At 33.7% G+C, this 27,295-nt stretch overlaps 1 protein-coding gene across 1 annotated transcript; it reads left to right on the top strand.

The window, feature by feature from the left end:
* Positions 1–687: 687 nt before the first annotated feature.
* Positions 688–27,295, top strand: LOC113559555 (homeobox protein slou). The gene is made up of 2 exons (XM_026965331.1): positions 688–1,565; positions 24,161–27,295. Exons 1-2 carry the CDS (start codon positions 797–799, stop codon positions 24,817–24,819), a joined length of 1,428 nt encoding a protein of 475 aa, XP_026821132.1. The 5' UTR covers positions 688–796; the 3' UTR covers positions 24,820–27,295.

Here is a 27,295-nt window from a genome sequence, read left to right as displayed (position 1 = left end):
GCGGCAGCAGATACGCCCGTCGCGGCAGAAGAGTAAAGTGTGGTCGGCGAGACGGACGTGCCGGTGATGGGGTGGGGTGTGATGGCTGGCGGGGGTGGTTTTCGCGTTGCGGGGGAGGAGTGGACGCCGCGATTGTTGATCAACGCCCGGCCGCGGCGTAATAGTGTTAGGCGCGGCGCCGAACGTCGAGTGGAAACGAAAACGTAAAAACTCATCCGCGGCCGGGGAGAGAGGGGACAAAAATCGCCGACTACCGGCCGCGCCCACAAATCGTCCGGCCGCCAATCGGACGGGTGCACGCCCAACGCGGTGCCGTCGCCGCCGCCGCCGCCGCCGCCACCGGCACGCTATAGCCGTCTCATCCCCACCCCGAAGGAACCGCCGCCAAAGCCGCCGACGGATCGACTGTGCGCACGACACGCAATTATTACTACTCACGTGTTGATCCGTACCGTACCACGAACGTCGTCGTCGTTGTGGTGATCGTCGTCGCCGCCGTCGTCGTCGCGATAGTGGTCACGTTAGATATAATTTCGTTTGTTTCGCCACTGTACTGTGTTCCCGTTTATCCGCGTTGGCATATCGAGTTTTTTTTTTTTTCGGAAAATCTTTCCCGGCGGCACACGCACCAATAATATTATATAATATATATATATATATATATAGAAAAAATAAAACAATAAACATCACGTCATAATACAGGCGGCGCGTGTTTTGTGTGCTTTCCGCTGCATTACTGCTCCGCGTGCAGTGATGCATTTCGGCGGCTTGCAATAGCAGTGATAAGCGAACCGCAATGATGACCATGATGATGATGCAACGTCTGCTCCAAAACAACAACAACTCCAACAACAACAATAATAACAACAACTCCAATAACAACAACAACAACGGTTACGCAGACGAGATGAGACTCAACGGCATACGCCACCATTCGGCAAGTCCGTTTTCGAAACCAGCCGCCGTACAGGCCGCAGCGTCCGACAGCTGCGGCGGTGAACCGGACGTGCTGACGTTGCAGCCGTCGACCGGCCGCAACGAACCACAACTACAGCCCGTCACGCCGCAGTTCGGTTGCACCGGTACCGCAGCCGCCGCCGTACAGGCCGGGCCGACGTGCACCACCGTGGTGACCGTGGCCGCGGCGGACGACCGGTTGACGTCCGACGAGGACGACGAGCTGAACGTGGACGAGCTGAACGTGGACGAGTTAAACGTGGACGATGAAGACCCGGTGGACCTGACCAACAACCGGTTGCACGGCGGCCGAGTCAGCGCCGGCCATCACGGGCTGCTGCACTGCAGCGACGCCGCCGCCAGTCTGCAGCAGGCCGGAAACGCGCCCGCCGTCCCGATGGACACAGCGGCCGCGGCCAACGATTACGAGACGAGCAGCGGTGGCGGCGGTGGCGGTGGTGGCGGTGGCAACAGCAAAGGCCGGCTCGCGTTTTCCGTCGAGAACATACTAGACCCGAACAAGTTCACCAGGAAACTGATGGCGCCCGCCGCCGTTCTGCCCAGGTGGAGGCCGCGAGTCGACTTCGTCGCCGACCCTTCCGGCACTGGTGAGTGTTGTTTCACTATGACTTACACGTATACGTACACATAACACACGTAAATATATAATATCCTTCGTCATACGATATAATGCAATAATGCGAAAACTATGCAAAGGCAACTCTGACGATGTCGGTCTGCTATACACCTATACGTTTTCTAGGTAAAATCACAGAACCGATTTTGATGACAGTTTTTAAATCAATCGCTAAGGGGGTGGAAGAAAGTGGTAAAGTTTGCGCGAAAAAATAATATTTTTATAGCTAAATTTACTTGAAACCGCAGTATCTATGCTCTTTGACATAATTAATAAAACGTGTATTTCGGCATTTTTCAAAATTGAAAAAGAGATTATTTTGGCTATAAATATATTTTTGTTTTTTGTTTTTTATTATAAATAAGTGCTTACAGAAGTCCCGTAAAATTGAGTATAGTTATTATTGGCATTTATTTGTTTCTTTGCTTCTTTTACCCGTCATCACTCATCATAACATAATATTACTGTTATACAAGCGAAACTGTGGTGAACAGTAGATATATATTTACGAAATGTCTAATATTTAGGAAAACTCGAGTAACAAATTTTTTACAAATATAAAAGTATATACGTTATTTATCAACATAGTCTTTAGAATTATTACAAAACAACATGTTTGTTTATTTCTTTTTCTTTTTAAATTCGATATACTATAAAAAGTAAGCGGCATTTTTTAAATATTTAAATATTATGCTACATACCTATAAATGTTTTCAAATACTGTCTTTCATGTCTAAATAAACTATCTCCAACTAGCATAATTATAATATCTCAAAAATCTGATTGTACTCGTATATTCAAATAAATGTACCTAATAATAATATAGGTATATATATTATATAGGTGTACAACTTTAATTTATTATTAATAAATATAATAGTTTTTTATGTTAAAAATAACTAGAGTAATGATAATGGTTAAACACATTAATATATGAATTATAGTTTTAAAATAAAAATCACAATAATTATGCGTTTTATTGACAGTAAAAGTATAATTACTATTACTTTATATTTCTAACTAAATTATTAATACATAATATGCGTATCGATACTTTTGTACCGTTACTTTGTACAAACTAATGTAAATTTTTATTGAAAAATGATATTATTTTTTTGTTTTTGTTTTTAATTTTATATACGTATTCGGTTTTCATGGGTTTAACTTCATAGTAAATAGTAATTTCATAATAATTCAACTTTTTTAATTTATATAATTAACTAACAAATAACAATTCCAATTGCTCATTAATTTATCGATGAATGGCAGTTTAATATTCCACTTATTTTCCCCATTTGATAATACACCCACCATTTACTTATTGTTCGTACCTACCTGTACGGCTGTACCTAATTACAGTACCTATATAAACCATAATATTCGTAGTGTGTATAAATAATAAGGAATAAAAATAAATTATATATATATACCTAATAGAATAAACAAAAGGGGTAAAAACAAAAAATGTGATTATTTTGAGCAGTTTTGTTTTTGTGTAATTTTTATTTTGAATATTATAATAAATCTACCTGCGTGTGCAATATTTTTAAACAAAATGCGCATAATACACCTGTCATCACAGTAAACCGTTGGCTTGAAAATAATGTAGTGGAAAGTTAAAAAAAAAGCCTGTATAAACGTAAACAAAACGTCAGTTGTTTGTTACAAACGTTTTTTTCAAAAGCTTTTAATACAAATCTTTTATTCGAGTTTGAAATAGAATCTTTAACGTCGTTATTTAAAAAAGTAGGTACATAATACCTATAGCAACAAAAATCAATAGCGTATTTAAAATAATAAAAAAAAACAGTTAAGCAACCATTAAATCCAATTATGGCCAAGAGTTAATTTTTTTTTTTACTTTTATAAAGTGATCTAAATCGTATAATATAATATTATTTAATAACTATTAAAACGATTATTTATATTTTAATTGTTTAAATTATAAGATAATATACGAATTATAATTTCGATAATACTGCAGAACTGTTGTTTTGTCTCTACGTGGTTATATTATAGTTTTCAATAAAAACAAATATTGTGTCAGTTGAGAGGCACATATGATGGGCAGGTATACAAATAATTAAGGTATTTACTGTGTTCGCAAAAACGCTTGCGCGCCGGAAACGTTATATAGTTGTAAATAATTATTTAAATTATCTGTAAGACATTACTATGTCATATGTGTGTTAATTAATTAAATCTCAGAGATGTTAATAGATATTGTGACTCATTAAGCCCATGATTATGGCATGGCGTGAATAATTCCAAAAACAAATTATATAATAGATAAATTATATTACGGTAATCGAATAATGAATATATTGCGGAACAAATTATTAATAACAACAGCGCTTCCTACCGAAAATATAACTCAGAATTTAATAAGTAACATAAATATATCTTTTTTATTTTATCATAGTTTTAGGTATACTTTTTATATTTATTTGGACAAATTAATTGAAGATATAATAACTATGTAATGTCAGACTAAAATTCGTCAATAAACGCTGTTTTTGAGAAATTTTAAACAACATTTCTATAAAATAATACATTGTAATACGACTTACAGGAAACAATATATTAAGACAATACAAGTGTATTCATACTAAATAAAATCTAAATATTTATATACAATAACAATATTGATAGTGTTATGTTCGTAGAATTGAAGTTCTTTCAAATATTAAACAGGTTTCTTTTGCCACGCTGTAATAAACACTTGACATGTGTCGAACGAAGTGGTTGAAAACTTATACAAAACTTCTTTAATTTAAAACTCAGAAGTTAAATACTTTTGGCTGAGTGAAATATTACTCATCGCCTATAATATCTATTTAAATAAACAGAGGGTGTACGGGGAGAATCCACGGTTTCTTTATCTGAGCCAGGCGTAAAAAAACTTTTTAATCTGATCCGCCAGTAAAATTAATTGAAATAGTTGAACCGAAAAAACGATTGTATTCCGCACTCCGGTCAAGTAGGGTAATTTTCAGAATTGCTTTTTCCCCCATCTGACTACGACAGCCGTCTGACCGGATACGCGATTTCGTTAAAAAATATATATACTTATATTATATACACCTGAAACCCAAATAGATGTATAATATTATAGTGTAATATATATATAAGTCTATAAAATGTATACCAAAATACATATATAATATATACGTCACGTGCAACGTCCATAAAATTAATTCTATGTAAACAATTTTGTACTTAAAGTTTTCAAAAGCTATATAAACGTACAGCCGGTTAGTCATTAAATGGTGATTACTCATTGCTTGTTATCGGACAGTTTATCGGGTAAATTGTTGTATTTTCACAAAATTTTAAATACTTAAGTAACGATAACAATTTTGAAAAATAAAAGACCAGATGAAACACAAGTTTTACTTATCTTAATATAATATATACCTTACTATCAAAATTTAAAATTTTCATTATAATGTATAAAACTGTTACTACAATGTTTGATAATATATATTTTCATATGTTTACATTTTTATAAAAAAAAATAATGTGGATTAAAAATATAAGTTAAACAAGTTGAACAATTGGCAGTGTAAAGTGTTAAACGTTAATTCAAAAATCAACCGGTATAAAATATCAAACCGACTATTATGTATACATGGTTATATAATAATACACTATGCAAAATATTATTTATAGGTATATAATTGAAGCAGTCGTGTATATAAATATTAAAAACGTAAACACAAAATAATTGAAATATAAGAAAAATAAAACGCATTTCTATCGTTTTTTTTTTTTTATTCATAATAAATAGCTCCAATTATGGTCTTTCTTTGGTTATGTGTATGACAATATAATATATGTAAATGGATTAATAAAATTATCGCGGTAATGCGTTTTTAATTTTCCATTTAAATTCCCTTAAGTACCTCACTGTTTTGATAACAGTGGTTTAAAATCTTTACCATCTTATATCGACGGATTTTAAACGCCGGCTAACGTTTTGCCCTCCCTGTCGTGGAGATATACGTCGCCCTCCACATACCGTACAAAATACGTCAGAGGGAGGATTTAGATGATTTAAAATCCCATCATTTAGCCCCGCAACGCATTGTTCGCGTTTACCGACCGATTTCGGATTTTCTCGCCTCGCTTTAGCCGTCACATATATATACATATAATTCTATGTGTATCATATATGCGATAAATATAATATTATATTTTATAGAACGCGCGAGATTACTTAATCGGATCGCCGCCGTATCGGGTCCACCTATAATACAATTGGTTCGTTTAAAAAACGTCACAACTATAAATACATTATTAATAAACAGTATAATATATAGTTATTATTAATCATAAAATAAATATATAATATGCTTTGAATAAAAATAGATACACATTGTATTATTTTATGTATACCTATTATTATACCTACCTACGATTTTTGCTAACAGTATATTTTTGTAAAAGCCCCTCTCTGCGAGTAAACACCTGTACGCGAATATACTCGTATTATGTACCAATAGCTATAATATATATACTCCTGTCAGTATAATATAATTAAAATACTATAATACTTACCGTTAATCTGCAATATATTTTCTCTTGAAGCATTATATTAATTAGCATTATTGACTAGTGTTTGAAATTACGTTAATGTATCTACTGCTCGAAATGGTACATATACTATTTGTATATATATATACCTATAAATAAACACTAGATACCTATATAATAATATGATATATGGAATGTTATATAGGTTTAGATAGGTATGTAAATATCATCAAAACAATAATGTGTTTAATCATAAAATCATAACACATATCAAAGAGTAAATTAAATTCAGTGTTATCTCTAGTCATACCTTAATATAATATAATAACATTTGGAATTTAATTTGTATGATATGATATAATATTATGACCATGTAAATATAATAACCATTAAAGCGTTCAAATACATTAATTAGGAAGGAATTTATTTCTTGATGTTTAAGACACTTTTTCCTCTGAAAATGTAAATAAAAAAATAAAATTTTTTACTGGCAAAGTATATAATGCTGGGGACATGTGCATAATATCTAATGACAAATGTAGTATATATTACATAACTTTTTAAATTAAAATTAACCTGTTTATTGAGAGGCAACTAACGTTATAAATGTTACATCATTAATTATTACAATTACTATAATAGCTAATATAGGTTAGGTATTAAGTAATAATAGCTATTACTTATATAAACTCTATAAGAAAAGTAAACTTAAAGGCACATTTAGTTTCACTTAATTGCACACAGTTTTGACCGTTCTCTACAGCATCTATATGAACTTTTAAATACACTTTTAATTTCCAACCGATTATTGAACAATATGCATTATATAATATGTCAGCACCAATTATTATAGAAAATTATATATATTATACACTATTCAAAAACACAAATATTTAATTTTACATTTTAGATAACGGTTATACTCATATTATGATCTATATTTAATGTTGTTTTAAATGAGCCGTTGTTCATAATACACTCGCTCTTATAATATAAATGTAGATTCATTTATTTATTTGATGTTTTGTTATTTTCTATATTTTTTTTTTTTTTTAAATCTAATAACATTTTATTTTAAATACGTATGTTACTGCTTTATTGGCCTATACACTTAGACCGCTTAAATTTTCTGTCGGCCAGTAATCTGTCAGTGAACCTAGCGCTGTCCTCGCAAATTACACATAGTTTAAGATCTCTAGCGACACGTTTACGTCAACATCCGAGTTAATTATGCGTCCGTGTAGCGTACGCGTCTCGTTTGAGTACACACTGCAATTATATACATATGTATACAATATAAATGCCATTGAACGCGCTCACACGTAATAATAACACAAGTAAAGATTACACAAGTATATCCGTCTGTCCGTGTGTGTGCGCGTATATAGGAGATGGATAGGAATAATGATGGAAAAAGGTTGTCTTTGACGTCTCTCACAAAAAAATTCTTTTGAGTTTTATATACTTACTAAAATAGACAGTTTTAAATTTCTTTCGTTCATCCATAGCTAAAAATTCTTGTGCGACGAGTTTGATCGAAGGACTCGATATCCATAGCTAAATATTATTATAAACGTGTATCGTCGCGAATATTATTGTGATAGGCGGATTCGAGATTATTATGTTAAATGACGATATAGGCTATTAAACGATCTCGTCCACGTCCACTGTGTTTAAAAGAGTATAAAGTGTGCAGTAATGTTCGATCCTTGTCTTTCCATTGTCGCGTACACGCCGGCCATTGAAACGACCTTTCTCCGAGATGGGTTCCGCTCCGTAAAACTTTATGCGACGCCTTTAGAGTTCTTATCGAATTTCCTGCGATAATATAACATATAAACTATGGCATTAATAATAATCCTGCGCTCTCCCGGTTAAACGTTCCTACTTCCAAGACCATTTTTTCGATTGTTGGTCAGATTGTGTCCAAACAGTTTCCGTGACATCCCTCCTATATAGTTAGAAGGTTCCTTTGTTAATACTTGCAGTTTGACTAAGTTGTTCATCCATCGATCCATACATAATCTTGTACGGGGTCGTGGCCATCACGAGATAAACATAGTCAACCAACTTCAAACGTTTAAAATATATAATATACCTATGTAATTATAAATCTATCGTAATAGTCTGACTGTACACAATGTTCAAACAAAAACTTGAATTCCGTTTTTAAAAAAAATATATGTATATGGAATAAAATAATACTCATTAGGCCGCATATAAATTACAGGCAGTGTAAAAAGGATTTGATAAAAAGAATAAACTTAAAACGGTAGACTAATAAATAGTGCTGATAACAATAATATATATATATACTAAACATAATAACTTAATAACTGTTTGTGATATCGCATAACCCGTGTACAATATAAAAACATATATATATTATAATATAGAAATAAAGTTCTAAAAGAGGAATATGTTCTTTTTTTTCTTTTTTTGACGCTTTATAATAACATATGACGATTCGTATATTATAATAAACTTAACAGAAGAGATGTGAAACGGGAAAGCGAAATAATACAGAGTAGCCGTCGTTGATGTCGATGAATGAAACCGCCTGAGCTCTGTTTAATATCATCATGATAATACACAGTTCTTGTATTTGTTCAACAACGTTTTTAATGAACACGTCGAGACGGATATTTGTAAACCGAAATGACAGCGTTGGACGTAATTAATGCCACCGGAATGTCTTTTAACGTTCGTACCGCGTATACCTATAATGTGTGTATATATATATATATATATATTAAAAAAAACACTGGCGGCGAACTATAATATTATACACGCGACACTTTGCATGATGGCGCGCAAAGGTGTACGGTAGCCAATTAAACTCGATCGAACGATAAAAACATCATAATATAATATCAAACTTTTGGCCTTTATATTATATTCGGGAGTGTTTAAAAATAAAATTGTTTAATTAAAACATCGTCGTATTTCATTGAGCGAATAATAATAATAGTTAAAATAATGCGATACCTATATATTTATATATATCACGTTATTATAATACACGCGGAGCGTTTCGGTCCATAATATTATACCGTATAGTACGCACAACAACTGAGAACTAAAAAAAAATAAATATAAACGTTTTAAAACATCTGTACATTGCGCGGTGAGGTCGCACGCTCCCCGGCGTGTTTATAATATATATAATTATATTGTGTGGTCGGAGAGCGCATAAAAAAATAACCGAATAAAGCATTTAAGGACGTGTGTATTTGTGTGTAGTGAGTCCTTCTATGGTTGGTCTCAATATTCGTATGATTATTCATTCATCATTTGTGTTTTTAATTATTCCCTTTTCCCCTATTGGAATTTGAACTTTTAAATTCAACAGAATATTAAAATTTCATTTATGATAACAATTGTAGTGATAAAATATGAAAATAATTTCAGCGGTTTTGTACTGTTTGAGATGGCGGTGAGGGGAGGGGGTAATATCCCTCGAACATTTGGTAAAATAACGAATATTTGCAAACCGTTTTGTTGTTAAAAATTAATTTAAAACTTTATGTTCAATATTAATAATTATACTCTATTATGGTAAATGTTATACATTTTTTCTCGTAAATGGTTCTCAATGGAATTGCATTAAACGAAAATAAATTATACATTTTCTGACATAAGCGTTTAAATTTTAAACTTTGATTAAATTAGATATTTTATAACATACAAATTCTAGCTATTGTCTCCTGGCTTTTATCTGCTATTCGTCTTGATGAATTATTATTGAAATTACGACGAGTGGATGAGAAAACGCTTAATAATTATTACATAACGTACTCAGTGGCGGCTTGAACTATATTTTCCTCGAATCACATTTAATATTTTCACACCACCCACCTTAAAATTGGATAATGTGGATTATTCACAATTAATTACGTAACGTATTGATCCATTATCATGATTTCAAAACCCTGTGAATGAAAATATTTAATTTTTGGACTTGAAGGTGGTTATTGGATCGGACAGTAGCGGTTAGCATAGTTAAGCCAACATAAAATAAAAGAAAAAGAAAAAACAGTGCATTATTTTCACCTTGGTAGTCGAAAATAAAATCACTTTAAACGTAATATACTCGTCGTGACTATAAATATACGTCCGTCGCCGCTGTACCATCGGTCGCCGCCACAGCCGTCGACGTGTCTATTCGTCATCGACGAAAATGCTCAAATATAATTTCATCCGATTTAAGATATACTAATTCATTTTTATTTATTATAATTTAAAATATTATAAAATTATTAACAATATTAACGTTCGTCTACACAACACTAAATATTTTAAATTTAGATATATTATATTTTTATTATTGATGGTCTAAAGTCTTTCAATCTATTTCGATTCGCGACCCAGTTCACGATCTTAATTATTTCAAGGTTCAAATCATAAAAAATCAAAAGGCATATAATTTGCAGTATCTCCTGGAATAATTTTTTTCTCCGTATATCTTTAGCGAATCGTTTACGAGGAAAACGAGTTTGTCATTTCAAAAACTTCGATATATTTTCAATATTTTATCGCAAGTGGAGAACTAATTACTTATGTACCTACTTACGCACACACACAGACTTACACTACTACTGGGATTCGTTATCTTATTATAGACAATAAATAAATACCAAAGAAAATAATTAAATTTGTTGTTATGGTTAGATTGTATACCGAGTTATATTATTACGTATACTATTATGAGCTGTTATATAAATGTATAATCTATAATATGATAATAATGATAATACTAACATTAATTATATACAATACGCCCACGCATTAAAGTTATGATTATTATTATTGTTATTATATCATGCGTACGATGATTAGATTAAAACCCGCCGTGGTTTTAGTTGAAATTCCGGCGCGCGGAACGTTTTGCCCTCGTTCGGTTTAGCATAAATTTTACGATCAAAACGTTTCACTCGCGGTTCTCTATTATGATGTAACAATAATAATAATATTAAAAACTATTATATTATAGTCGGAATATCGCTGCTGACAGATCGTTAAATACCAACCGCGATATTTTTGGTAACTGCAAGACACGAGCGTTTATCGTCATTTTCATAATACAAATACAAATGTACCATAATAATTATTATTATAGTAATATCTAATATTATTATAATATACAGAGTGATTCCCTAAAGCATGGCCACTCTCGTATTTTCCTTTTGAAAATTTTCGAAATCTTAAGTAAAGTACTAAATAAAGTTAACCTAGATTTTCAAATTATTGAAATATTTTACAATGTAAAAACTGTGAGTATGACGATAAAAATTTTTATTTTTAAAATTAAATACTTTTTTTAAGTTCATTTAAAAAATTTAAAAATCAAATATTGAATAACTGCATTATTAAATGAAAAAATTGGGGTGAACACTCTCGATGAATCAACCAGTATAATAGTGCTATACGTATTGTAATCACTAATTATCATTATAGTAATATAGTTTATACGTAGGTTTATTAATATGTTTGATTTTTATTAGTGTCGATAATTAGATTATTAACCGTCGCGGGCTCTGTACTTACCCACTATCTATCGGTCGAACAAATTTTTAGACCTTAATAACACCTATGGTCGAATGAATAAACCTCTAATTAAGTATCAGCAATTAAACGTTTTGAAGAATTCTTTTAAATTGGTCATATGATCTCAGATTTTGAGCACAAACACAAAACATATAGTTTTTATTTATTTTTTTACTATCCAAATTTTAATGGTACCCTGCAAGTGTAAAATCTATAAACATTTTCGAAATTCTATTTCCAAAACAATTGATGTGAGTGAGACACTCTGTATATCTACAATGGTATATGTACAGTGTAAAAAAATGTGAATTGCCGCCAATCTGCAAATCCCATTAAATTTCCTGGCGATTGAACTTATTTACTCATCCCCATATTTTATATACAGGGGTTTATTTTTAAAGGAAAATACTTGTTTTATCAAAAATTACCTTCTCATATCAAAGGTTTTGATTCAAAATATTCTTACACTATTTAAAATTATAAAAAAGCAAAATTTTTTGAAAAACATTAAAATTAACTTTACGATAAAAGTAATAGTGTTTATAGTAGTTTATACTCTATATATTATTTTAATATATTATATCGTATATATATATATGTATATAGATCAGGGCACCCTGTATATACATATATGTATGTATATGAAAAAGTGTTGGGGGTGGACGGACTTCCGGTCCAGTTAAAGAGAAAAATAGTGTGGTCGCAGTGGTCATCGGGGTTTGCGGGGAAGGATTGTATTTATATATATATATATATACTATTACACGCTCGTGAGGGGCGTGTTGTGCAATACAATCCAAATTACTGGGCATGAAATTAATTGTTGTCCTCTGGTTCCGGGCCGGAAATCGTTGTGTGCATGTGTGCGTGTATATCGAGTGGGGGCGAGGAAAATGCACACGCGCGCGCGCTCGCTCGTTTGCGAGATAAGCTTTGCGCGCTATCAAAGCACAATTGAAAGTTAAGCTCCCGCTGATCCCCGGACCGTGTTATACGATTGTCCCATAAAAATCGTCCCCCACACCTACACCGCGCACTTAAAGACCGCACACCGCCATGCACCACCAATCCTGTCCCTCATTCTGCGTTGCCAACAGTCGTCCTGCTTCTCTCTTCATCATCGCGGCGGCGCGAACGGTACGTAGGCGGTCCTACATGTACATATAATATTATACAGGGTATGTCTCACCGAATTTGGCCTCGTTATTAATAACAGTTATAACCACAAAAAAATCAGAAGTAATGTTTGAATTTAATTCACTACCTATAGACAATTAATGGCCGTGTGAAATTTTGGAGGGGAGGAGTTTAACGCCACTGTCTCCCACCACCTGATACTAATTTCTTCATATCAATATTGTTTCCGATACCACTTTTATATGATTGTTATATCTTCATAATAATGTTAATACCTTGGTGTATATGATTAACATTTTTATACTTAGGTACATACCAAATTAAAATGATTTTCAAAGATGATTTAACAATTATTCTATAATGAGTATGTAAACAAAAACGTAAGTTCTTAACTTGGACAAACGTGTCGAGACATTCCACATGATATTATTATATTATAATGTATATTATGTGAATTCTAAATTTTAAACCAAAGCAGACACTTATTAGCGTTCAAAACGACTATTCTTAAATAGATTTGTAATTATTAACGTACAACTATTGGCTAAATAACTTGTATAGAAACCTTCAAAAGCTGCAGATTCCGGACAATTGAGATTTTCTGAAGTGTGACTTAATATCCGAAACCTATCTGGTCTAAGATGATTTCTTCACGTTCCAGCGTATAATCTGCAGTGATCTGCAAAGTGTACAAAACATAACGATTTATTTTTTTCTTTCGTTCCGTAAAGTTCCGTACAGTTAAAAACATGATTCCGCCTTCTCAGACGTGAAAAATAATAAAATAAAATGTTCGTGAGCAATTTGTGCGTGTATATGCTGCAGCAACCGTAGCACATTAATTTGTCGTCAGCAGTTATCCGGACGTAAAATTGGCTGCACATCAATAAGCTAAAAAACATTAAATGCACTGTTTAGTTATTTTAGTTTACCACAGTCGTATAACATTATATTATTATTAGTTATAATTCGTGACGAAAGAGAGTGCAGTGTAATACACGTACCTACAGCTAATAACATAAAAATATTTTTACAATATTATATCGTTCATAATCGTCTCACTGTGGTGCATTTATATAAATTTGTACTGTAAGCATTTAGTTATAACTTTATAATATTCTATGCTATCATAGTTTAGATATATTTATTCTTTGAGTCGTCAAAAGTCATAGTATCTCACATTTAATTAGAAAAGGGATTTTAATACACAAATAATTACACAAATAAAAAAAAAAAAATGGAAAAATATAAACGTTGAAAAAAAGACATTATCAATATCTCAGTTTTAATCACTATGTAATAATATATTGTAAAGTATATGCTTTGTGTACATACATATACAGCGTGTTTAATACGTGCATTTTGTATGGGTATAATCCATGCTTAATATTATAATATATTATTTATTAGGGTGCAGCAGTAGATGTTGTAGTTAAGACTGCTATGGATATTTTACGCGGTTTGTTACAACACGTCATGTCGTCACACAATAACACTGCAGAATTTACAGTTTACTGTTTACGGCGTTTTTCTAAAAGGCTAACATCATATTAATCAAATTTATATTTTTAGTATTTATTTTTTTAAATATCCAAGTATACGCATGAATAAATAGACAAACCTCGTTAATTTTGTGTTTTTTTTTCGTTAGTTCATTATGGAACAAATACTTAAACAATAACGTCGAAAAAATGGGTGATAAATATTTTCATGCACTTCAAAGTTTTGTATAAATGTATTGATGATAAAAAATAATAATAATTTAAAAAATATCCTACTAGATAGGTATATTCTAATTTATATCCATTTAATCGGTATGCTTATACTATTCGTTTGTCGTATTTATTTTATAAATTATAGTTTTTAGTATGTTTGTCGTGTAATGCAATAATGCGCTTGTTAGTTTTTTCGTTTCGTTCTCAACAACTCGAATAATTAATATTTCGTTTCCGTGAAGCGGTTCGAGTTGTATACCAGCGCAGGGTATATATAATAGTTGTGTGCAGATAATATAATATGAACGAAAACGGCTCGAGTGCTTAAGTTGTTAACAGTGTGCTGCGCGTTGTACACAATACATTATTATTGTATACACGAGGTAAAACGTAAACAATAATATTTCTAAAACCATTATACATATATATATATATATATATATATACACGTAACACACCGATCGATAGCCACTGCGACCGAAGTTTTAACGCGAAATTATATATGTTTTAATCGCAACATTAATATGAGTGTACAATGAAATAATGACGATGATAATAATAATAATTGCCGTCGTAAAGAACAACTTCACAACGGTTTTCGCACGTGGGAGGGATGAGAGGCGGTCGAGGGTGGACAATATAACGTATATACAGATAGGCGGATCGCACACAGAAAGTACGCATAATAATAATAACGTATAAGGGTGGAAATATTTGTCGGGCGACGAAGACGACGGCCCGAAAGTTTCCTCGGCGGTAAACACTAAAATACGATTATTACGATATGATATAGTTTCACTGTTTATATATATATATTGTACAACTGCAGTTATACCGTTACATTGTACAGGGAAAACGGAACGGTATACGACCACAGTAGTACAATGTCATAACGGACGCCGAAGTGTTCGTTAATAGTTAACTTTTGCAGTAGTTTTTCATCACGCGCGTTTATAGACTATGCTTATAATATATCCTTCGACCGACAGCAAATTATTGTATATCATATTTTCCGAGCTATTTATCCTCGTTGATTCGAGGAACGCTGGTTTAACCGCGGCTTGGTCAGTTTAATAAAATAGTATTTACGCTTAACGCTTAGCTCGAACGATTTAGTAAATTAGCAATAATATAAAATGTAGGTACGTTGCTTGATCGATGGTCCGGTTTTAATAACGCTTCTCCGGTCCGCTGCGTGGAGCGTTTGATACTTATATTACTATCTACACGTTTTTGGCATTCTGTTGAAACAATTTTGTCAAGAGGCGATCGTGTGTAGTTATGAATATGTTTCTCTAACCGAAGGTAAATCATAATAATTTATTCGCTAATTTTATTTGATTTTTCTACACTAGTTTCGCAATAATATCTAAACGATATATTTATATTATTATAATACCTACACATTTTATAGCGATAGATAATAAATATTATATTTCAAAAAAAAAAATACTGCAGGGCCTTATTGAATTTTCCACATGGTCCCTCAGATGTCTGATTTTTATACCTCTAGCTTATACAATATAAATGATAAAATATCAAACAAATTAATAATACTATGATTATGATATGTTTTCAATATGAAAAAAAATTGTTTTTTTTTACGCTTATAACATAATAACTCAATGATATTTTAATTAAATACGTGAAAATCCGTAACACTAAGTTATTCAATGCTCAATAATTTTTTATAAAAATAATTTTATAAATGTTTAAGAATAAAAAATAAATACTAGTTTTTAGAATTTTGGTGTGCCACCATCATGATTATAATTATAAATAACAGTATAATTTATTAACACTAAAGTGTGACAGATTTTATCGCTAGCAGATAGTCAAAATTGCATTCGTTTTCGCAGTGTTGGTTCTATAATTTAGGGATTGAAAAATTATAAAGGATAACATAGATAAAATATATAAAACGGAAAACTTAAATATAATATAAAACAAATTATTTGAAACTCAAATAAAAAGCGGCAATAAATACCGATCTGCTGTAATTATAAGTAAAGTAGGTTACCGTAATGAATATGTTACTTTAATTACAATGATAAGACAAGTATAATATTATTGTGTATAAAAATAATTCTATGCCAAGACGGACTTTATCACTAACTTAACTTCATAATATGCATTTTTGATATAGATATTAAAGTCATCTGTTTTACTTTTAATATTACGATAAGTTGGTTACATTTTTTACAAACTAAATGCATTTGTTATATTATTTAGATAGTAAAAAAATACTAAAACAATATTAATAGTATAGAAAATAATATATTTATATAATATAAACACTTGAGTAAACATTTTATGTGTGATCATTTGCTTTTTAATCACAACAATATAAAAAAAAATAATTTTGTCAAAAACTTGTTTAGCACGAAGTTCCTGTTTTTCCTTAATTTATTTTTTTATTTTTCCTGAATATTAAGAAAAGTCCTGGAAAATTTAAAAATAGATCCAAATATCTAAATCTTTACTAAAAATCACCTCCAAAGTGGAAAATCAAAGACATTTTATTAAAAGTTATAAAATACTAAATATGAATAAACATTTTGACAAAAATTGACAAAATATACAAAAATATTATACACAATAATTTTTTTTTCGTTTTTTTTTTTAATTCTTCATTGTATATAATGCGTTTACAGTTCTGTCTGCTATAAATCGAGAACATAAATCTAGAACTCCTATAGCTCCCACGCCTCAATGATTATATTATATTATATTATATTATAAATAAGTCGCGTCGGCGCCACGTGCAGATTCTCTTTGCAAAACGTATTATTATGTATATGCAAGCGGAACGCTAACGCCACGCGATAACCGTGTGCCGATTATGTAGATTAGACGTCGTCGTTAACTTAATTTACATTGTTGTATACTTATATAATATATATATATATATATATTTGTATTTTGTATATGTGCGCGTTATAAATTATGTAACAGTCAACGCAACTACTCGAAAACAATGTAAGGGGATAAAAAAAAACATACATACACACCACACAAGACCCCCGAGTTGACATAATAAATAGGTAACGAATCGATTGAATAAATATTGACGGGCGCGGTCCGAACAATATTGATCGATTCACCTACGTCACATTTCTAGACGTATTTTTTTTTCAGTCTCTGCATTATACTCGCTGCAGGATTCGTCGACAATATCATATTCTAGATTCCCGGAACACAGCAAATCGAAAAGTCCAACGGCGTTTGAGCGTATATTATTTACCCAGTCGGATAACACACTACAGAATGAAATTGAAATTCACGACGGTATTTAATTTTTCATTGGCGTTTATCGATGTAAGAAACGCACGGATATTGACTAAATGTGTACAATATGTTGCGGGGATACGCTCACGACCGTTTAGCGACATAAAGTCACCTATATTGGTAACACAATTAAATTACTACATGCACTTTTAGGGGTATATGGTAAATGGTTGTGAAAATTTGGACTCCAAAAAAGATAGATAAAAACCACACACTTTTATCGGCTCGTTGACCATCAAAATGTCAAACGTAATTTTTAATTTATAAACGAAATATATACCAAAGTCGAAAACTTTTAGTTTTTACCAAGTTTATCAAAAGGCAGTTCCGTGATTATACATTTTCTTGGTTTTTTGGATTCGACGTCTTAAATAAGAGTATAATATTATACCAATTAAATCTATGTCACGAGTGCTGATGGGAAAACCGGATTACAACAGCAAGGAGCATTGAATGACAACTACGAATATTAAGTATAGACGTATAGTTTACTAAGCCAACTACTCTCTCTCTCAAAAAAAAAAAAAACCATTTGATAAAAAGAGTTTCGTCTGTGGGATCTTATAAACTTCTTGAATGATTTGAATGATTTCTAGATATTTAGAATACACTTTGTATATAGGATACGCCATACCTCACAAAAATCTTAGAAATTCGTTGAGTTTTACATTGCACGCAACTATTGTTTTAAAAGTTGAATAAATAAATATGCAATATTTTTTAAACAACAGGTGTTAGATATATTTTTTTTAATGTTTTTAACGAACCGTCGATTGATCCGTAACAAATAGAACGACATCGTTGTCTGGCTGAAAATATTGCGAGCTTTGGTCAAACGCGTTTTTAAACGCTGGTGAAGCTCGGAATAATCGGTTGTTGTTGCCGTTGTTGTTGTTGTTATTATTATTATTATTATTATTATCGTTACACCGTTCGGAAGGCTTTCGAAAAGTACTCGGCGAGGGCGGTAGCTCGAACGGCGTGCGAGTCGTTTCCCGACAAATCAGGAGTGACTGATCGGTGGGGTGAGAAGGCAGGAGATCTACACGAAAATGGGGTGGGGGTGGTTCTGGCGATGAAGGGGTGGGCGACAGAAGCCTCCGGAAAACAATAGAGACTGTGTAAACAAACGATAACGTTACCATGGTTACCGTAGAGGCGGTGGCGGCTGCGACAGACCCTATTATAAGCGGTAAATAATTGTGTTTACCTATGTATATATATATATATATATATGTGTGTGTGTGTGTGTATGTATGTATGTGTGTACGGATGTATGTATAAAATATAAACAATAACAATAATAATAATAGTAGGTAATAAACAAAAATATTCAAAATAATATTATAATTTGCCTGGTGTTGTTCACTTTCCGGTTTCTATAAATGTATAATATTTTATATAATAATATATAAATACATTACACTATACGCCCTAACGCACCGTCACCGGACGGACGGTAAAATTATATCTTCGCGAGATGAGTTAAGGTCCTTTACAGCATTTTCTTATTGGGCGAGTAAAGTAGATTCCTGTCGAGGCTGTAGCAAGTATCAAATATACCGGCAGTCTAAATACCGTCCACACATATATATATATATATATAATATAATATATTAAAATACCGTATAATATTACGGCAATATACAGTATTATATGCGTGACGGTGATGATGATGATAATGATAATAATAATAATAAAATACGACGTGTTGGCAGCGCCAACTAGACGGCCGTGTTGTTATATACGAGTAAATTCAATCTCGACGTGTGCGAGCGCGCTGTTGACCCGACGCCAGACGACGGAAATACGTCTTAATATACAATAACTACCCTTCTGCACCATCCCTTAACTATTTCACGAGCGCTCGCATAATATTCATGTACACTTCTTTGACACTACGAGTGCTTGTACATACAGGGTGATTTAATTTTGTAATAACGAGTTTATTCAAACTTTGATTTTTGGTTTTTCTAAGTATACCTATTTAAATACCGTATTATCAAATATTTGAATTGATTATACCATATTTTATGAAGTAACAGTAAATGATAAAAACTTTTTTTTTTCAAATGATTAGAATCACGTGTAGATCATTGTGATCACGTGTAAATCATTGAGTAGACGAGTTTTTGAATATTTTGATGTATCTATCGAAATGTTTTAGTTGAAATGAAATAAATAGTTGGCGAATTTTGTAAATTATGTACTTAAAATAATATAAGACCCTGTTAGTACAGGTTTTGAAAGATATTGAGGCTACGACAGTATTAAATTAATTAATATTATTAACTGTAATAAGCTTTAGATATACTCTAAATACGAGTGTTATATTAATTTTATATTTTGTTTAAAATCAAAATTATTTTATATTTTGATTTAAATACAAAAAAAAAAAAATCAAAATAACTATCTGCTAAACAATTTATAATAAAAAAGGTTGCTCATTTGAAGCGAAAAAACACGAGAAACTTTTAAATATTTTACCAAAATAAAAAAAAAACTAAGTATAATAATATGAAAATATGATCCTTATTAAGTATAATAAAAATCAGAGTTTGAAAAAATGCATTATTAAAAAAAAAAGAGGGTTAACACTCTACACGCTTGGTGAATCACCCTGTATATACGATTACCCTGAGGTATATACTATATACATTATTATGTGAGACGACGACGTTACCTTAGCGACCGTTTCCATCCGACCGTATCGCCGCGACGTGTCATTATTATAATATATTATTATAATCGTTTGTATTTTATATAGGCAATACCATTACGGTGAGTGGGCGTAATGAAAAGGAAGGAGGATAACTCTGCTATGTCATTTATAATATTATAATAATATAATATTGGATATAATTATACCGTCACCGCAGAGTCCTTTTCTGTCCTTCTCCGTGTCACTCTATTTGGGTTCGGCGCGTGCAATGTAGTTGCATGTCGTTGTTAAACCGCATCTGTGTACAATACACCGCGCGAAGTATTTACGGGTTCATGACCTGTAAGACACACGCAATTTTAATATTGTCTGATAGTACCTATTGAAATGTTTGTACCTATACCGTTTCAATAAATATTTGTGATCCGTTTTTACGCGTTGGCCGCGAAGTAATCTCTAGTGCCCGCGCGTCCTGCAGTGAGCCAACAATATTGTATTATTAATTTAGCCGACGTACATCACGCACTCGGTCGGCAACGGTTTGCATCGATTCGATCACAACAACGGTCTATTATTATTACTATTGGTCCATCGTTACGTCACAAGCTCACATCATTATTTTCGGGACAGTCCATTGTAATGTGTTAATACGAACGCGATCTCATTAGACATTTTTGTGGCGTATTCAAATCAATATCACGACGTACATAGTATATTTATATACATACAGCGGACCAAACTATTATTTGGAACGATCGCGATGGAAAACAAACGATTGGTTTTGTTATAAATAAATCGACGGAACGAGAACTAATTAATTATAATATCCAACAGTCAGACACGCGGCGTTATGTGCCTAGCTATTATTCATTACGGACGGTCAGACAATTTATAAAAAACGAACCACACATATTACGAGATATTGTATTGTGTTTAACTAATTTACACGGTGTATATTATATTGTGTAATAGTACAATACGCCGTCATTTGCGAGAACGGCGTTTAATCGCTATCGTCATAATTCGTTCGCTTTTGCAATGCGACACTTATTGCGGTTTTGTATTTTTTACCGCTGAAAATGTAAATAAAATACCGAACACAATTCACTACAATAAAGTTAATTTCTCAAAATAAATATTATTATGTACCTACCTATTATACCTTCCCCTATGGATAGGTACGGTTTGCGTTTTAACTTGTACAAATAACGAATGCCATTTGTTTTCCGGGAAAACGAAATTGGATTGTGTAAGTATACAAATAATAATCTAGTTGAGTCGTTTGAATTTTTAATGGAATATTTTATGACTTTCTGCATAAAAGAAAATCAGACGGAGAAACTGAAAAACACAGTTTCACACTGCAAGATATATTCTCTTATTCGGTAATCATTAAAAAAAAAAAAAAAACGCCACGCACGATATAGCTAATTTCTCCGAAAACGCGTAAACTTTATCGGTCGTTTCGAATCGCGGAGGTATTTATATATTTATCTGTGTGTGTGTGTAAAAAATAAAAGACAACTCAAGAAATTAGTCACCGCAGTCGACAGAACAACGTTTCGACGTCTCTTTTAAGATTCGTTCAAAAACAACCCTTATAACGTTGGTACGCGATGGTGGCAACTACGTTACAATAATATAGTATTCTTTGAAAACAAAAAGTTACCCCTCCGGAAACGCGACTGACTTCGTACAAACACGCCGTTTCGATGCGCATAAAATGTTTATAACGTGTACGATACACTTGTACACGGACCACGAAAACGCGGTGTTTTGTGTCGAACGACATCGTAAGTGCAAAAATAAAATCCCCGTCCGTACGGTATTTGCCCGCTCAGCAGTATCTATGACTGCACTTATATAGATATAACCCTGCTGGTTGATGGCACGTCATCGGTGACGCCGCAGCAGTTCCTGTCTCCCCGAGTCTTTACACGCGTTCTTCGGGTTCTAGAACACTTGAAAAATAAAAAATAAATAGTTTGATTCATGTTTTAATAAATATACCGAATCCTGTAATATCCGATCCGTCACAGGTGGTCATTAAAAATGTCAGTGGAATTAATTCACAGAGTGATGAGGCAAACCGATGCCGTTTTTTCCGTGGAATGGAAATACGCTAAAACTCACTATTCCCATATGTATAACAGCACATTTTAAAACGGTTCATGTTTTCCGGGGCGATGTCACAGCTATCGTAGTAATATTATAGTTATTTGAACATCATTTTGTTATTATTTTTATCGATTTAAAATAATTACTGTTCATAATTGGCCGGTATACCTACATAGGAAACAATATTACCTAATACCTACAGCTATAAATGAACTGCTGGTATATATAATTGTTATTGTTATTGAATACGAATCGCGAAAAACCATTTTATTCGGATTTTTAATCAGTTTATCGTAACTGTCACTTTTCTTATTAAATTATCGGAAAACTAAACCGGAAAATATAAAATAATTGTCTTGTACTCGAATATTATTGTTGAGGAAAACATGATTTGAGCCCGAGAATGAAAGATCAATGCAATATATAATGTTATTATGATACTATTAAAGTTATATGCGTACAGATTATATTATTTACACAATTATATTAAGTTGTAAGCTGAATTGCGCGCTTGAAACGATTTTAGATGATTCGAATATTTTGTTGGTTCAGGTGCCAGTGCCGCCCATGTAGACCATGACTGTTTTTTACGTATTTTATCAACAACACCGTCATTCTGATGTATCGAAAAAACAAAACCAAAAGACTGGTGATACGTCTTATTGAACATTTAAACTATCTCACCGGGACGAAAAAAAAGTGTAAATTCGTGTCGTAAACGTGCTCAAGTCTTATAATACACTCCTAGTCGATTATCGCGAGATTGACAAAATGATACCAAAAATCGTGTTTTTTCGCATGCCAGCGACATTAGGAATCGTTAAAAGTCTATCGATGTACGTTTATACTACTATATTATGTATTTTTTTTTTTTTTTTTCATAAGAACGCCAACACGTTTTAATCATACTATTAAACTATAGCGACTCACTGTTATTACTATTGTTGCATAATAACTACAATAATAAGAAAAGAATACTGTAGGTGTATGCCTTAATATCACGAAATATAATCGCTTAAAACATTTATTGTTTATTTTCAAATATTCTTTTACTTGTACATATTATGACGGGCACACATACTGTGACGAATACACCGGTTACTGATCAGCCAGGCGTCGAATTTTAGTCATTTTTGCTTTTTGCAAATTGTATTCGCGAACACCCACGCGTGTTGTATTAAAAGTGCGCAGAAACCGGGAGGGTAAATTACAAATTTAACGGCGACGCTGTTCTTTCACGATGAAATAATCGCGAGGAGTCGTGTACAGTGGGCCTTATTCTCGCTGCTGTCGTCTTTGTTCGGTCTACAAAACTCACTTGTTGTACGTAACAGCAATATTACGGATTGAAAACATTATGCTCTGTTCGAAATAATATTGTAAAACAAAAAATTATACGTAAACATAATATAGTTGCTCACGTCATCGTCCCCTGTGGTCGTACCGTGTAACCACAACACTTGCGAATCTATTTTTATTACGAATAATCACACGCACACACGTGCGCAAACGTAAATTCGTTCTTATAATAAATCGTCGTGTTCGACTGTTTGTTGTTCGCAGGCGAGGAGTGTTCGCGCAACTACATAATGGACGAGGACGACGAGGACATCAGCGTGAGCGGCGACGGGTGCGGCAGCGACATGAGCGACGACCGGGACAAGGTGAGCGGCGACGGGAGTTCGTCGACGGGCGTCGGCGGCGGCGGCGGCGGTGGCGTCGGCGGAGGCGCGAAAAAGTCCAAGTCTTCGTCCGACCACTGCGGCGGAGGAGGAGGAGGAGGAGGAGGCGGCGGCGGCGGCGGCAGCTCGAAAAACGGAGGCAGCGGCAAGCCCCGGCGCGCCCGGACGGCGTTCACGTACGAACAGCTGGTGGCGCTCGAGAACAAGTTCAAGACGACGCGGTACCTGTCGGTGTGCGAGCGGCTCAACCTGGCGCTGTCGCTGTCGCTCACCGAGACCCAGGTGAAGATATGGTTCCAGAACAGGCGGACCAAGTGGAAGAAGCAGAACCCCGGGCTGGACGTGAACAGCCCGACGGTGCCGCCGCCCGGCCCCGCCGGATCGTCGGCCACCGGCGGCCCGCCGTTCTTCCACCCGCTCGCCTACTCGGCCGCGCACCACTACCAGACGCAGAGCTACTCGGCCGCCGCGGCCGCCGCGTACTTCCATCACCTGGGCGCGCACCACTCGACGATCGGCGGCCACCACCCGCCGTCGTAATGACCCGTACCCGTTCCTGTTCCTATATATATATACTATGTGTGTGTAATATTACGAATCGCAATACGAAAAGCGACCGCCGTCATCGTCCACGGCCAGCCAGCGCGCGACGACCGCGGCGAGACGGCGTCGGACAGATCTCAAAGTAATAATAATAATAATAATAATGATAATAATGATGATGACGATGATTATTATTATTATTATTATTATGTACTATAATATTATCGTGACGGTGTCGAGAGGGTGGCCGCCTGTTGGACCGAATAGCGTACCGCGCGCGGGTTCGACGTGTGAGGTGCGAGTTTCCGAAACGTTTAGTCCGTTTTTCCGATTTTAACGATAAAACAGCAGCTGTTTTCGCGCCTCTCGTCAAAATGGTTTGCGGTTTTGAAATATGTTTTTTACACGACGAGATGTCATTGCGTAACGATATTTTTGAAAAAAATGTACTTCATATTTCTATCGTCATAAATGTTCATAAACGACGGCGAAGGTATTATTTCGAATCGAACATCATAACAAATATTAATCGGTACACATACAAATTTAATATTTTTTTTTCCGTTTAACAACTGCACGTGTAGTATATTTTTGTTTTCGGAACTTTCCCTTCGTCGACTCGTCCGGCTTAACGGACTCAATCGCTGTGATCCCAAAAAGCGAATCCAATGGGCGGCTGTACCATTACCGTACTCTAATACACAAGACGACGTCGTGTGCGCGGCGGTCTGGTCGTCCGGAACGCACACTCAAGTTACCTACGCGTGACGAAACCGTTTACCGCGGTCGAAATCCAGACTGCGGCCGCCGCGAGTATTCGTGATGGTACCCGTTCAATGTTTATACGATACGCCGGTGAAGACCGTGAACACCCGCTGCACTCGCCGCACGTCACATAATTATTAATGTGTTATCATACGAGATGACGTACTCGCGTATGATGACGATGGTGTTATGTCGTCGTCACGTCATGATGACATTACGATATAGCTAATGTTTCCCGTACACCCCTTCTGCGCCCGTCCCCGCAAATCTATAAGATAATATTACGTATATTAGGTATACTTGTGTAAGCTATTACGATTTCACGTCTCTTATTCTTGTTATCATAACATAATATTAATATAATATGCATCTATGACAACACGGTAATGGTCATTCGCGAACCGTGTCCGCGACGGTCGAACGATCGACACGTATCGCTGTGCATCCGCGTAATTTAAAAACGTTGTTATCGTATGCCAACGATATATGTCATGTACCTGTTTATGCCATGTAAGTAGTAATAAAATCCGGCCGGGCCTTATGCGAAATGTATCGGTTGGTTTACGAGCCGACTCTTAAGGTTACCTATATAAATACAGGGTGTTTCAACTGTATGTGGATCCGTAAAAGTTTCGAGTATGATATTATTATTGTCACGTCAGCGAGTGAATTCGAAATCTTTTTTGGGCGCAATGTTGCAAATGTTGGATTTTTCAGGGTGCTTACAGTGCGTATATCTATTGTTAATTCGATTTTCAAATCATTACAATAATAAATACATCACGAGACTCGTTGGCAATTTGTCATTCGATACACTCGGTAGTCAGTACCTACCCTTTAGAATCCCACATTATTCACAAGACACGAAGAAGGTTTTCGATTTCGCTCAACTGACATGAAATCATTCTTGAAGTTTTTACGGAATAACCTGAATCACTCTGCAGTATACATGTCAATGCATCTTGTGTAAACTCGTGAAATATATGTATATTTTATATTATTGTTGTTTTGTTAATTTGTTTTTATGTTTATTGTTTATATTATTATTATTATTATTATTATTATTATTATTACATACTCTTTGGCCAATTCAGGCAGAAGTATTATCAAAACAGTTTTTTTGTTTGATTTTACTACATATCCGATCTGCAAATGCCCATCAATTACATTTTGCAATATTATATCAATTTAATACAAAATATTACTATTTTTATACTCATTATTATTGTTAGATAATATTATATTGTTCATTAATCGTGTTCTTTTTTTATTATTATTATTATCATTATGATTTTTGGCTTTTAACCAATGACACAATATCAAACATTTAATGCAGTTAAACTATAATATATTATATTATTGTACTCACGTTATATTGTATCGTCAAAATATCGACTTAGCTACGATTTGTGAAACTTTAAACATTATCACGTCGAACCGGTATCCTTTATTGTTTCTCATACGTACCACAAATATATTATTATAATATTTTAATATAGGCGTGTACAGTGTACACATACATATTATATTGTACTATAGATTATCATCGTAGGATTAGGTCGGTTTTTATTGTTTGTTCGGTACACGTAAGTATTGCTATATGTGTAAATAAACTATGATAATATATAATATTATTATATTATGTTCGTTGTAAATTACTACCACATGTACAGTAATAAATTATGAAAAATAAACGGACTACCTATTA

This window comes from Rhopalosiphum maidis, chromosome 1 (assembly GCF_003676215.2).
Source record: "Rhopalosiphum maidis isolate BTI-1 chromosome 1, ASM367621v3, whole genome shotgun sequence".
NCBI classification, from domain to species: Eukaryota; Metazoa; Arthropoda; class Insecta; order Hemiptera; family Aphididae; genus Rhopalosiphum; species Rhopalosiphum maidis.
This window is presented reverse-complemented; position numbering and strand designations above follow the sequence as displayed.

Bases quoted from the DNA above. Each gene is read 5' to 3' on its own strand.
- LOC113559555 (XM_026965331.1), top strand. From the start codon at position 797: ATGATGACCATGATGATGATGCAACGTCTGCTCCAAAACAACAACAAC. The intron at 1,566-24,160 runs GTGAGTGTTGTT...TGTTGTTCGCAG, and splicing joins CGCCGACCCTTCCGGCACTG to GCGAGGAGTGTTCGCGCAAC.